Consider the following 15,807-nt stretch of genomic DNA (forward strand, 5'->3'; position numbering starts at 1 on the left):
AAAAAAAATATAAAAACTTATTTTGAGATATCTTTATTTCCGTTCTGTTTTCCGAGAATCTCGTAAATCATATTTTTAGCCTAAAATCACACACGTGGATCGGATATTGCCAATCATCTTTGATTGTACGGTATTTAAATCCACTTGTCAAATGAACAAATAATTTATATAGCTATATAAAATATAATACTTACTACTGGGTAGAGTGGATTATTTCCCGAGAAAATCTCAATCTCGAGATTCGAGATTTCCCGAAATGATGAAATTTTGAATTCTTAAGATTTGGGATTTCCAGAAAAGAATTTTCGAGAGTTCTCGAGATATCGGGAGATTTAAAAAAAACCTGTAAAAATCCTAAAATCTGTGTAAAAACAGACAAATTCCAAAAAATATGATTTTTTTTATTTATGTAAGAAGACAAACAAAATAGAATTAGGAAAACAATAATAATTGAAAACATCGCTTATTAAAATAGGATTTCAAAAAACATCGCTGCGTCTGACAATCGCGTACGCTTTTGAGACACAAAATCCCCTAATGTTGCAAAAATTGCGCTCATTTTGAGTCGACGTTGGCTTGTGTTAAATGTCCCGATCAGTCTTTGAACGTTTTGTGAGAAATTGCTTTGCAAATAGCTTTGCAAAAAAAAATGTTTTGCGAGAAAAGATTCTCGAGATCCGGGATTTCCCGAAATGTTAATAATTTCAATTCTCGAGATTCGGGATGGAAAATCGCGAAAATTTCTCGAGAATTCCCGTCGGGAAATTCCCGAAACCCAACTCTACTATTGGGTATAACAATTTTAAAATATTATCTTATCATATCAACTCCGCAATGTTTTGATTTATCCTGAGCTTGTCTGGTGAAAACAAATTCGATTGGCGATATTAATATATTTTGTAATGTCTCTATTAAAATTCTAGCTTCTAAAAATATAATCATGGAATGGTTATATTTTTAGACTTTGCTTCATAATATAATATATATTATATGAAAAATATTTTGTTGTCAATAACACGGGTGTCTTGTTGACGAGACAATGAAATTTCTATTTCATTATGGAGCGATAATAATTGGCTTCATTGGCCGTCACTAGCTAAGCTTATTATATGCAACCGACTGAGCAAGATTGGTTCGTTGCTTTACATATATATAGGTAAGTTTCTATTAAATTCTACGCCAGGTTACTGAGTAGATAGTACATACTATGTGCAATTATTAGTACCTACCCGCGTTAGCACGTACCATTAAGTAACTGATCTTAGATCGATTCAGACAGACATGTAGGTACACCATTATAATAATAATTATCCCTTCAAACTTTATTTCGCTATTTTTCATTTTGAACACAAGTACAATAATATTATTTTATATTTTATTTTCGGCTATATTACCTACTAAATCTTGAATGATCTTCCTCTCACATAAATATATATTGCTAACATTTGACGAAAAGGGGGTAAAAAATATCTATAAAAAAACTATAATTTAATTTGGGGAACACGTATTTTATTCGTAATAAGAAATGACAAACGTTTTAAAATGTTTTGTTATAATTTTCTTTTAATTCTACCAATTCAAAAAAATATTAACATAGGATCTTATAGTATCAATCCGATCATGGATCCATGTTCAGTTTTACGGAATACATTAATTATTATACACATATGTATAACTAAACATATTGTTGAAAGTTGTTTGTTATTTCTAGTAATATGTCGTTCCACTAATAATTTTTAACATTAACTATATTAATTATAGTTCTCATCTTGAATTCTTATGAAATAAATATCTAAATTTTGGTATATTTGGTGTGAACTTATTTTAGAATTTGATATTATAATGTTATAATTATTGTAGTACGGTTAGGAACACTGATTGACTGACTATTTAATTACGTTGTATGTACCTACACAATAACAAAGCGTACTGTCGCTTTTTTAATTGACAATATTTATATTATGATAATAATTAATTATCTGATTTTACATGCATTAAAATGCATAAGAGATATGTACATATTTTCATCATCTTCTTCTCCACGGCGTTACATCCCGGGGTGGGATTTGGCCTCCTCCACAACCGCTCTCCACTCACTCCGGTCTCTCGCCACACTTCTCCAGTTACCGGGTCTTCCTATATGAGGCCAGTCCTCTTCTACGGCATCAGCCCATTTCCTTCTTGGTCGGTCTCTGGGTCTCTTCCATTGGGGTAGCCACTTAGTCATGATCCTTGGCGCTCTAACTTCAGGCATTCTCTCCACATGTCCCGCCCATCGTAGTCTTTGGGACTTACAGTATCTTATGATTGTTTGCTGTTCATTCATGTTACATATTTTCATACTTAAAACTAAAACGAATAAAAGTGAATACATTTTAATTTGTCCCTTTATGTATTATGACAACTGTTTAATGAGTAATAATGCAGATTATCAAGTTATAACTATTAAGTATTATATATAATGTATTACACAAAATAGTATATGAAATCTACTTACAAATTCGGTTCTAGATTTTATAAATAATAATAATCTGTTATGATATAATATGTTTACTTTGCAAATTCTATTTTAGTAAAATATATTTTATTACTGATTTATAAAAAAAATAGCGTGGGCTCAGAATCTTAAGTAACGTTGCCTAAATTGTTATAATACTACATAATAACTATTTATAAAAATACTATCATCATTAATACTAGTTGTACCTACTATTGTCAGTATGTTGACCTATTCCAGCGTCCGCATCCTACTTGGTGTTAACATATGTATTCTACAGGTCTCGTATGTAGTCCATTCGCTAAATTATTTTTTGATATTGTTATAAAATATCATTAGTTACACTATATTCCTATCTTATTCTTATTGTGCCATCCCCTAGCGGAGGTCGGCCACCATCAAGGCGATCTTATCTTTGTCGTCTGCTACCCGGAACAGTTCGGTGGAGCTGCACTCGTACCAATCACGGGGGTTCTTAAGCCACGAAATGCGACGCCGTCCTCTGATACGCTTCCCATTGATCTTTCCTTGATTACTATAGCGATTTCAATAGTCAAAAGTCCTTCTAAAATTAAATTATTCAACTGTAATCACCACTTTAAAATTTAAATAAAATATCCTCCATAAGTAAGTGAACTTATTTGCCCCTTTTCAATGTCACCGATGACTTTACTGCTCTTGTTTGGTTACGATATTCAGTCTTCGCAAATGGTACCTAATGTTCCGATGACAAATGAAATAGAATTTCATTTGAAAATTAATATGACACAAAACTGTATGCGATCGTTGTCGTCAGGGTGCCACGTTTTTGTACTATAATTATTTATAGTTATGCTATCAAAACCGGGTGATTTAATTATCAACGGGTCCACTATTTAGAGAGGTTATAAATTGAAAAAAATGCTACAACAAAAAATAATAGTCTTGTTTTTCTTAAAAAAATTCAAATCGTAACGCGTCAAATCGGTTATGCTAAAAAGGTGTATGTGGCATAGTTCGCCGTGAGCTTTCTTATTGGAAAGAGATGACCGTATAATGCGGTCTCCAGTATTAGATTAAAATATGGGCATTAATTCAATTTTCATAGCTGATTTTGGCTAAATTCATGAATACAAGATTGAAAACCTAACCTAACCTAACAATTAATAATCCAGTATATCGGCAATTTTCAAAATTCGTTTGCGTGCTGGTTACTTGTAAAGTGTAAACCGATAAGAACCGTGTTTTATTTAGACTGAATATGAATTTTATGTCAATACTATACGACCAAAAGAGGTTTCTTTTACTTTCGACCATGTTCGATCTTAATAGGATCATTTGGGCCTCCACAGAGTGAAGGTTATTGACATAATTTTTGTTTTTACGAGAAATGGATGTCAGCCACTTGCTCAACCTATTAGGTCCATACTCTGACTCATAAACAAATTGAAAAACAATATCTGTACTTGTGAGATCCAGGATTCGAAACTGGGACCCACGACGCAATAGGCCAACGCTTAAGCCGCGTGACCATCGTGGGTGTTCAAAGAGGTTGGACAGTCTTTAATATTCGGCCATATATTTCCGATAGAACATTTCACGGTGAAGTGTGATCCGGCGAACTGCATACGTACAAGCTTCCGAACACGCATCAAATCATGACGTCTGTAAGTATATGACCGAAAATGTGGTTATAATTATTATTTAAGGATAAAAATAATCTTTAATACAATTTGCACACAATACACATAAATTATCATGATTTTTTTTAAATTATTTATGTAATTTTCTATTTTTATTAATGTTTCATCTGAAAAACTTATTGGCCTTAACCTTTCGCTTTTACAAATAATGCTTATGGTAGATTGATACATAGTTACACACAGTCACAATGCCCAATATATCGCCTGCGGCGCATGGCCCACTCGGCAAGCATACGTCAGTTTATGCTTGAAGTGTATTTTTATTGCTATATCAATAACTTGCCATAAATTGACCAAAAACAAATAAATAAATTGCATACTTGTAATATACAAGATCACAACCAGATATATAAGCGGTGTGGCCACTTATCAGAAATGAATCTCACCTATAAAATATGTTTATTCAGCTTCCTACTCGTGTACGCCTTTATTGCTCTGATAGTTTCCTGTATTACTTTTGATAATAGTAGCTGATTTGTGAATGTTAGTTTTAAAAGTTAAATTGGCATCCGACTCCAATGACTGTCACTTAAACTACTACATGACTGCCCTCACATATTATGCAATAAAGTTCGAGCCGATAATTGAGGTGCTGAAAATAAATCGAATACAAGTGACATAAATAAAAAAAAATAGGACCAGTTTATATCTATTTATACATGAAACAGCATTCAAATATGTATGAAAATGTAAAAGCATTTTATTCATAATACCTACTATGTGTATAAATTGTTATATATCAAATGGTAGGTTTTACAATTTACGCCCCCTTACTGGTGACATTTTTTATTTTTACTTTGCGTCGTGGACTAGGTTGAAAAAGTACATCGATTACTTGTAGTTATTTACAATATTTAGATTTAGAGCATTCATGTTATATTTAATTTCATTCTACTTATTATTATTAAAATTAAACAACATTAAATGAAGAGTTAATTATAATTTATGGTTAAGATAACGAAAGTAGAATATAACATTAATTATATAGGTACACATATAAATCATTTTATTATTTACTAACTAATTATTGGTCATTCATGTTACATGATATGATTATAATAATATGTACTGTGCTTAAGGAGTATGTTTATTTATTACCTATCGATTATTTTCTTGAAACAATAAATTTAAATAACTGTATGGAGTAAATGGCATCTCAATTTGTAATGGAAAAAGGCGTCTTGCGCTCAACAATGTTTGCAGTCGTTGAGACCGGTTTTAAAATACCTATGTTTGTAAAAAATGGCGTCGGGATTTTTGTAATAAAATCGACTGATCTTGCCTTTGGAGAGGAGATAGGTAGACTAGATTCAGGAATCTAGAGAGATATCATATTATACTTGTGCAACCATGCCTAGGCTAATATAAACTGCACAGGAGAGGAGCAAGGACTTATTTAGAATCATCGATAATCATTAAAATTGGTATATTAATACAACCAAACTTATTAGTGTATTTTATACCAAATTACTACACTTTATAGTCAACGCGATCCAAGTAACTATTTTCTCTTAACAGTCAAGTCAGCTATATATTATAATATATTGATAATCTCTAGCAAAGGCGTTTTCAACCCATTTTTAACAGCGACATAATTTATACTTATCACTGAAATTAATTTCACCCACTTCGCTATTCCCGCAAACTTGAATCTTCTTCTTCCACGGCGCTACATCCCGGGGTGAGATTTGGCCTCATCCACAACCGCTCTCCACTCACTCCGGTCTCTCGCCACACTTCTCCAGTTACCGGGTCTTCCTATATGAAGCCAGTCCTCTTCTACGGCGTCAGCCCATCTCCTTCTTGGTCGGCCTCTGGGCTCTTTGGGACTTACAGTATCGTATGATTGTTTGTTGTTCAGTCAGCTCTTCCAACTCGTGGTTCATTTTTATTCTGTAGTTCCCTGTAATGTATAATAGAGTATTTTTCGCTCGAAGACAAATAAAAAAATAAAAATAAAACACAAACACAAACTTGAATAAGTATGATACAAAAACAACCAAATTATTCTTGTATATTATTAAAAAATATCTTGGTAAAAATTATGAGTTATTATTTGATGTTAAATATTTCGTGTCACAGCATTTGATAGTAGTTGCTATAGCAGGGCTCGAAACGTACCGGAGCGCCGTTCCGATTCATAAAATCCCCAAAATTATCGTGGAAAAAATAATTTAACCGTCTAAAAAGGATTTCATGACACATTTATATTTTATAAAAATCGATGTTTTTTAAAGTAAATATAAAAAATATTAAAATTATGAATTAGTCAAAAATCTCTTGGGTTAAGCTTAGAAAACTTAATAAACTAAATTTTAATAATAAGTATGACCATAAAAATATATGTAATAATAAGATGGGGTCCTGCGACAAATTCACTTTTTATTACATTTTTTACAATTGTAAGTTTATCTTTGACTTCAAATAAAAAATATTTTTCTTTTAAATGTTTTCAGATACATATTTATTAATTAATACAGTTGAAATTGTAAATTATCAAAAAAATGTCTCAAAACGCCTTAAGCTGAAAACGGATAATATCTTATTTGTATAATAATATGTAGTGGCCATAAATTAGTTTACCAATACGTCGGTACTTTATTAAATGCTCTAACTTTAAAATGACGTATTTTATTAATTATAAATACATCATTATATAAAATGAAATAATACAGTGTTGTTTTGCTATTAATTACTACGCATGTTTTTGATTTATTATGCCAATGATTATACATGCTTTCAGTTTAAAGAGAATTAATATCTACATTAAATTTTCTTTATGATATTCATCGCTTATCACTTCTTACACTTTTCAATTATCTGAATTCGGTCCTGTTTTGGCAAATACATAATATTTCAACTACCACTACCTACTCTAAGTTGACGGAGACTAGACGAGGTTCATTCAACATAATCTTGAAATCAAACGGTGACCCTGAATCAACATAATTTGAGGAAAAAACACAATTTCGTAATTGTAGTGTTTGTAAGATTTTTTACTCTTTGATCATTTTTTGTCATCATTGCCAACACTTCCAACGCCTTTTGCTGAAAGCGTCTATATAGATTCTCACAAATCTAGACATTGCAGTGAATTTTAAGAGAAGTATGAATATAAACTTCAATATTTTTCGAACCGCTTTTCTTTGGTTCCATCAGTCTAAATTTCATATCGCTTGAACTATAATACGATACTAAAATGATTTAGATCAAACTGATAAATTATTGGAAATAAATTGTAATTTACTAAGCCATGTCAAATATTCAGGGTAAATCAGTCATTACTTTAAAGTTAATTTTTTTATAAAGAACACTTTTTTCTTCAACCATTAGTTTTCACAATGAAATAGTTGTACTATATTCTATAATGGGAGAGGACTCAAAATTAGTTATTTTTAGAAAACTATATGAATAAAATTTCAAATTATATTATATATACATGATTCATAATAATTGTATTTACTATTGCAAAACAAATATATTATGTATTAATGATTATGAATATTATGATATCATGTTTTGAGAAATCAAATAATTAATCAGCCATTAGAATTTATGTGCCACAACTCTCAAATGAGCTAAAAACAAATTATTTGATTATAATTAGTGATTGATTAGTTAATTATTTATTGGTAAATAATAGTATTGAATTGCGTCCATATTATTTATTACTGATAATAAAATATACTTCATCTGGACCGGAACCTCATGACTAAACTTTCAATTGTCTGCGGTTTACATAGCATGACAGTATCGTTGGTACTTATCATTTTTGATCTGTTCATCTGGATGGACCTCTTTCTCGTCACATCTACCCTATCAATTTCACTAAATACACGAGATTTTTTAGGATCCTCCGTGTGAGCTATATTACCAAAGAATGAGAGTACAGCGCAAGATGTGTACCTATATCATGTTTAAATTTCGATGAGATCCGTAACATTTCCCTCCAGAAAAACTAACTGATTGCGCTTTTCAATTGGACTGTAATTTGAAGGTACTGGTTGGTGGATTACGAATCTAGGGGAGGGGGGTTTAACAGGGTACCAGACACTGACTTTTTAGGTTGAGAGGGTTCGGTGATCACGCACTCACGCTCTGGTAAACGGACGGTCGGAATGTCTCTCTCACGGTTTCACTTTTGTTTTGGGCTAAATGATGATGAAAAGTTCAGGATGTTAAGCAATCAGGAATTGCTCTGTAGTTAACGACGGCTTCGCTTTAACAAGCCTAGGCGCGTCCGCTGTCTTAATGTAACCGAATGTATCTATATATATATATATATATATATATATATATGTGTACTTGTTACTTCATTATTATTTCATAATGATGTATCAATACATATCGACAATAATATACTTACTTTTTTTTAAATAATACAATCGATTACGAGTACTAAGTAATGAATTTTAATTATCTTTGATAATTATTTTATAATATTCTATAGGAGTCAGCTAGCTATTCGGGTTTGTCCTCTCATGGTAAATATACAACTGATAAAATTGTATGTACTTCTTACTTACCCATATTATGTAAAATAATCAAAATATGTTTTTAATCTCAACTCTGTGTAGTATAATGCAGTTTACATAAATTTCGGTTAAAATAATAAATGGATTTACCAAATAAGTAAGTAGATACCTACCTACTTAGAAAAGTTTGGTAGCAATACATAATATTATGTTTTCCTTAATGCCGTATTAATTATTGAAATTTACTATTTCGATGCTATTCAACCACGTGTCCTGAAACATGTACGTATGCATTTCTCCATATCACACTTCACCGTGAAATTTTGTATCGAAAATACATGGCTGTATATTAAAGACCGTACAACCTCTGTGGGTCGTATAGTACTGACATACAATTCATGTCTAAATAAAACACACTTCTTGTCGGTTTACACTTTACAGGAAGATAGCAGCAAACAAATATTGAAAATAGCCGATATACTGGATTATTTGTTGGGTAGATTAGGTTTTCATTATTTAATTCATGAATTTTTTCAAAATCACCTATGAAAATAAATTGAATTAATGTTCATAATATTGAATCTATTAAAATTGGAGACCGTATACAAAAGCTCACGGCGAACTGTGCCACGGTGAAATATTTTACGTAAAATTTACGTGTAACCATTAAACCGCGGCTGATATTACTAAACTTATACATTGAGCCGTTCTTATTTACCTCTTTTGGATATTAGATAATATAAACCCAAACAATGCATCAGAAACTGGTGAAAACTTTACAAATTAAACTTCCGATTCAAGTAGGTACTGTCCATGCAAATATATTGTAACTCCACATCTGGGTTGTTTTCAGATTCTGTCAATAATGACACTAGTATTTTTTTAATAAAATGTATACACATTATGTAGTAATGATAACAACATCTGCACTTCTATTCTATACACAATACTGTTATTGGACGCTATCGGCGGTTATCAAGAGTAGTTTATGATATGTTTGTATTGAGGTGCTATAACTGTTACAATAAGTTAACCGTCTAAATAGTCAAAATTGACTATCTCGCTCTAAAATTTAGCAACGCCAAGAGAAGTGTTGTTAAAACATAGCACTTATTGTAACAATTGCAACTAACTTATTGTAAAAATTATAATACTTCAATACAAAAATATGAAAAACTACCCTCGATTGCCGCCGATAGTGACCGATAGCAGATAGATGTGCAGGAATTATATACTTACACTTTTGTTTTGACGTCCTTGCATATCTTCGGACTGAATAAAACGCACTACTTAAGAATGTTATATTGTTATAAGTTATAATATTCTTATATATTATTACCGAGGTGAAAAAAAAATAATTTAATAGAAAACTTACTTATTAATTCGCAAGATAACTTACTAACACCGTTATACCTTATTAATAACTAATTAAAGAAGTCAAACACAACAAACTTCAGTGGGCACAATCTGAAATATTTAAAAACGAAATATTCACTCTTGTATTGAAAATTTATTTTTGGTTTTATTTGAACAGTGCTAATTAAAGCGTTGGAAGTTGGATCAACTTTTTGGATGACAGTTTATTTCGTTCAAAAAAATATTTGCTTTGCAATTTCTGCTTGTTATTGAAAAGTTTTCATATACATTCGTAGATTATGGGAGAGCGGATTTATTGTTCGGGGGAAATATTGAATGTTGACAAAGAGCTGTTGAAACTTAACATGAAATCCGCAACTGAAATCAGCTACCTACTCTTCCTATAGTTAGTTATCGAGTTAAAAAGGAAACTTTGTGCGACTGTCTTCTTCTTATGTCCATCGAAAGTCAGCCACCGTCAGGGAGATATTCTTTTTGTCGTCTGCTAACCGAAACAGCTCGGAGTTGCATTCGTAACATTCACAGAGGTACCAAGAAATGTAAATTATTCTTCATCTGCTTATTAAATTCCTTTGAAAATGAGCTGCAAAATTCTATCTTACGTATTTTATTCTCTCATAATTTGACTGAGGTCTTAGTGGTACGCAGAACTTCCTTTCCCATTCATTTAACGGTAGCATGTTTATTTTGCATCCTATCGGTTCATGGAATTTTGATAATACTTCTATACAGACTTCAACTCTCCGTGACATCTCCTCTTTTGACAACTTTAATGTCGATGTTATAATTTATTGTAAATTCAGTGCAATTAATAAATAGGATTTGTTAGTACGAAATTATAGCAACATTTTAGTGCTTGTTTTTATTAAAAAAAATAATGGATTTTATAATATTATATTTTATACTAAACCTAACAATATTTTGAATTAATACAATATCATTGCGTTGCGTAATATTAATTTTAGCTGGTATGCGCGATTCGGCATTCGATTAAAACATATTTGTAAATTAGTTATCCGTAATCAGTGATACTCATAAATCAATTTGGCGAACTGCAATTTTTAATCATCGTCTAATTACGTTACTAAATAAACTGAAATGAAAATCATAATTCCCATATGGCCTCTACAAATACTGCAACAATATTTATGTATTAATTTCTATTTTATTATTAGTATATAAATTCCATCATAAATGCTATACAAAACCAATATTATTAAACAATTATTAATCTGTACTTGAAATTGTTTTAAATAAGAGAGCTTTACCGATTAGTTGATGGTCTATGTTAAAATAGAAATTGATATTATTTCACATTGAAATATTCTTTTGCATACTTGTTTGGAATTTAACCTTGTATCTTATTTTGTAGTAATTAAAACGTAAACGAGAAGCTTAATATATTTTTCTTGCTTATATCTCTTATATGAGTTATACACATATGAGATATACACATATTATTATGAAAAATGGCGGAATCAATTAGCATAAATTTTTCTCATCTGTTTATGTTTTTAACAGAGTGATAGGTGATCGGATACTAGTGTGCAATCGTTTATTGCCATCGACACAACATCCAAAACGAATCTTGACAGTATTTAAGACAAGTCTCAATACATTAACTTATCCTAGAAAATGCTGTGTATTTTTTATACAGTCTAACTACATAAGTCAAACTCTCCTCACCGTCTTTTTTACTTTTGGTTTATTGGTGAGAAACGTCGGCTTGACCAATGGTTTCACCCTATGATATGTGCATTAAAACTACCATAGTTCAGAGCAGTGATCGGCAATATTTTCTACACGAAGGGCGCAATACAACATTTCAAAATCTCCAATGTGCCAGAGGGAAGAGGAATCGAAAAATGAAAACTTAAAAATATACAGTATTGCAAAGCAAAATTTTCAAAACTTTGAACAATTTAAATCACTGAATAAAATCACAGCACAGGCGAATTTTTTATTTTAATATGTGACAAAAATGTATGAGAAAAGTATAAAAAAATAGAATGGTTTATCAGATCTCATAAAGTTTACTAGAAATCTAGTATTCTTCAGGTCTAAGCTTCTTGTCTTACCTCGTCTGTCATATTTTTTTGTTGTTTCTTTATTAAACACCACAACAGGACGTAAAGCCCAATAATAGTGGTAAAACTCCCAGGCTTGAGGAATTTACATAATAGATTAGGTATGTAAATATATTTTGACCTCACTGGGAATCGAACCCAGAATTCCGTGATGGAAGGCCAGCGCCTTGCGCACTGCACAACGAGAGCCGCTATTTATCGATTAGGGTTGGCGAAGGCTCACTGGCACCCACGGCTGCAGGCGTTGTTGATCTCTAGTCTTACAGTTTCCAGACCCAAATTTCCTTTCAGTCTATTGGAGACATTGGTGTGCATGGTCTTAGGGGATTGGATGTTATATGACCTAGCCAACTGATATATTCGATTTTTATATGTTAGATTCCCAAACTTATTTGGCTCTCTGCCTCAAACTCAATGTGACACCATAATTAATTAGGTACTCCGATTATATTAAATTTGATGGTGACGTCTCTCATTTTTTTAAATGAACGAAGAGTCAAACTTTTTATTTACCAAAATCGAGTTGATTGCTTAATAATGATATTAAATTACTCGGTAAATTTTAATGATCGGATATTCTAAATGTACTTATTTTAATACTACCGTTTTAAAAAAAATTAAAATATATATTTAAATAATTATTACATTATGTAAAATCAAATTAAACGTTTAAAACTAAATCGTTTTTTCCTCTGACAGGCGTTGTGACCAAATGAAATTAAAAGTTTGAAACAAAAACAAAAACAAAAAACAAATTAACCATAGTGAGAGACAGATAAATTTAGTTGGAGTGGAGCGATCGATCGCAAAATGGCGTCACTTGGCAAAGCAGTGCTGGTCTGCTGCCTCATCGTCCTCCTTCAGCAGGCATCAGCGCAGAGAAGACCCAAGTTCGGTAAGACCAAAATTTTCTTCTTTGCATTACAGTATCCTGTAGAAGTTTGAACACTTCACATCTTTGAATTAATTCATTCGTTACGCTAATATAGAATATATTGTATGCATAAGTCTTAAGTACTGAATATAGAAACTATAATATTTCTAGTCCAAAAAGATTTACTAAAATGGCACAATATGATTTTTTTTTTTGATACTAAACACTAGAATCTTATTCGTTCTTCGTCAAGCTATTAAAGTAGCCGTAGAAAATCATTTAATCGCCATGCGGCTCTCGAACAGCGCGTTGCTCGTCACTGATTAAAATCACATGCTTAGTACTTATGTCCATTTCAGTCAATATTTTTGGTTAATAATGTAGTTTCGTCTAGACTCTAGATATTTAGTGGATCTTTTTAGTGTGTTCAAATGTTGTAAGTTTGTGAAGGCCGTGAGTAATCTGAATTTCAAATCTGAGAATTGTTGCTTTATGTGTCGTCACATTAATACCTATTACAACTAGATAACTCTGATTTAGTCATTGTTGGGAAAATGAAATTTAAACTTGACTTGATTATCATAAATCTAGCTAGGCTAAAATTAGTATTTAAAATTAAAATAGAAAATAGAAAATTATGCTTAAATAATGTTCAATTGTATGAAAAAATATTAAAGATATATTATTTTATTTATTTAATGCATTTATGGTTTTTAAGTTACGAATATTTTCAAACACAAAATTAATTAACATTAATTTCTGACTTACCTATTTTTATCATTTTGTAGAGAAGGAAATGTAGAATCATAGGTACCTGCATCTTTAGATTCAGTAGCTAACTTAAAAACAATGAAAATCGAGTTAACGATCTAGTTGTAGTATTGAGGTGACGGTATGTATTCATTTTGTCACTCATGTAAACGTTAAATTAACGTTAAGCAAAAGCTCGATTTTTACATTGCGCATTTTTTGTGCTTTAAAACATCGATAGGTACGCAAAAGCTCTACGTGTTTAGATGTCTAATTTTTCGATTTGGTTGTGTCTAATACTTGATTTGGGATGAATGACCTGAATGATATGATTCAATATTTTTCTTTTAAATCTAATTAACAACTCATCTTTATTCACTATATGGTAAGTATTCTTTTCAATACAATATTACATCCTCCAATCTTTAAATACCGTACAATGTAATACAATTATTCATTGCATACAATTACAAAATGATTGTAAAGCAAGGCTATCGTGATAAGTGAATCAACTGTTCAGTATGGCTAACCACTTCCCAGTGTTCCATGTTATTATCTCTGTATCTAAAAATGACGCTTCTTAAATAGAAAATTATGTATTTAAATACTATACCCATATTTATATAAACCGAACTGAAATAAATGTGTCAAACACAGTGACACCCTGACTACGAAAAATCGAATTGTTTATATAATAATATGTAAATAAATCAATTCTTCCTCTTCTTCGTTGTTATCCTGGTAACTGAGGGTCGTAATCACTCTGAAATATTACCTGAATAAGAAGCGGCTTTCTTCGTCTTCTCCTAGCATAATATTCAATCATTGTGGCGGATGATAACTCATAAAATTGTTTTTATGGAAATGTAATATTACGTAAATTTGTTGTTGTGCTTACTATTTATTGACAAGTTTTGCATTTCACTTAGGTAATTCACCTTGTCACGCTCCAGTATAGGAGCATATTATGACAAGGGCGGAAGGGCCACATCTCAACAGCGCGTAGATCGCTCTTGTAGACGACGAGAATTTGAGTACTATAAAAATAAGTCTTCATACTTAGTAGGATATAACACTATTTGATTTTGATATATTTTGAAAATCAACCTTTTTCATCTTCGATTATAAAAACACTTGTACAGGAAATTTCTACGGTTTTTTTGACATAAATCACGGATTTAATATTCATTGATAATATGACAATTCAATATATCAATATTAACGTGGATATATAATTTGCGGAATAGATCAAACCCATCTGATATACTCACTCATTGTTCATTTAATGCACTTGGTAATCATTTGACGCGACATCGTAGCCACTATAGAATAGTACAACAATTATGATACTACTTGAAGGTTTCCAATAATGATCCTTATTCATCGGCCGGTTTAGAGACGTGGAGGTCCAACGAACTAACTGATTTTTACGCTGCCCGCAATGAAAAAATAAAATATAAACCACAATCCATTTCCTTTAATTAAAAATAATTATTATTGAAGATAGTAATGACTAATGTCACAAAATAATATTGGTGGTTTATTTTTATACTATCTATGTTAAAGGCCGCTTTGTGTATTATTGCACATCTACTTAATTTGTGAAAAGTACGCATCTTTTAATATTTTAGTATAATTTAATAATTATATGACAGGTCTGAACTGTTTCGATGCCCCCTCTTGAATCTTCTGACGCATCAATTGCGTCATCTCCATCAAAGAAAATCCCCGCTGCCAAAATCATTTTTCAACTGCATTCATGTGTATTTTATCTGTTTTAGATAAGATGTTAGGGACCTCCACTTAATACGTCAATTAACTTTGAAGTTGAACTCAGTTTTATAAGCATTTCATGCATCACCAACTAGTTTAAATTGTCGCAATTAGATAGGATGCTCGTAGCATAGTTGGTAAATGTACAGTTGGCGCGATACCAGTGGTTATACGGGTTCAAAGCCCGTCGAGCATCGTACTTTTTTCTAGTGGTGTTCAAGTTATATATATTCAATATATCGTCACTGTTCTGGCAGAAGACACTAATTCGAAAAAATTACATATTGAGTTA

The 15,807-nt window shown here is 31.3% G+C and overlaps 1 protein-coding gene across 4 annotated transcripts in view; it reads left to right on the forward strand.

Annotated features, from left to right (window-relative positions):
- Positions 1-15,807, forward strand: part of trol (terribly reduced optic lobes) — a 602,293-nt gene that overhangs the window by 401,493 nt on the left and 184,993 nt on the right. For 2 of the 4 annotated variants that reach the window (XM_085947183.1, XM_085947191.1), the window contains exon 2: positions 12,818-13,013. The exons of the other annotated variants lie outside the window; for them this stretch is intronic. In XM_085947183.1, coding sequence (XP_085803309.1) covers positions 12,929-13,013 — 85 coding nt within the window. In that variant the 5' untranslated portion in view covers positions 12,818-12,928. The remainder of the gene's footprint in view (positions 1-12,817; positions 13,014-15,807) is intronic. 4 annotated transcript variants of the gene reach the window in all.

This window comes from Rhyacophila brunnea, unplaced genomic scaffold, assembly GCF_057557595.1.
Source record: "Rhyacophila brunnea isolate RB1 unplaced genomic scaffold, BYU_Rbru_1.0 scaffold_1, whole genome shotgun sequence".
Lineage (NCBI taxonomy): Eukaryota > Metazoa > Arthropoda > Insecta > Trichoptera > Rhyacophilidae > Rhyacophila > Rhyacophila brunnea.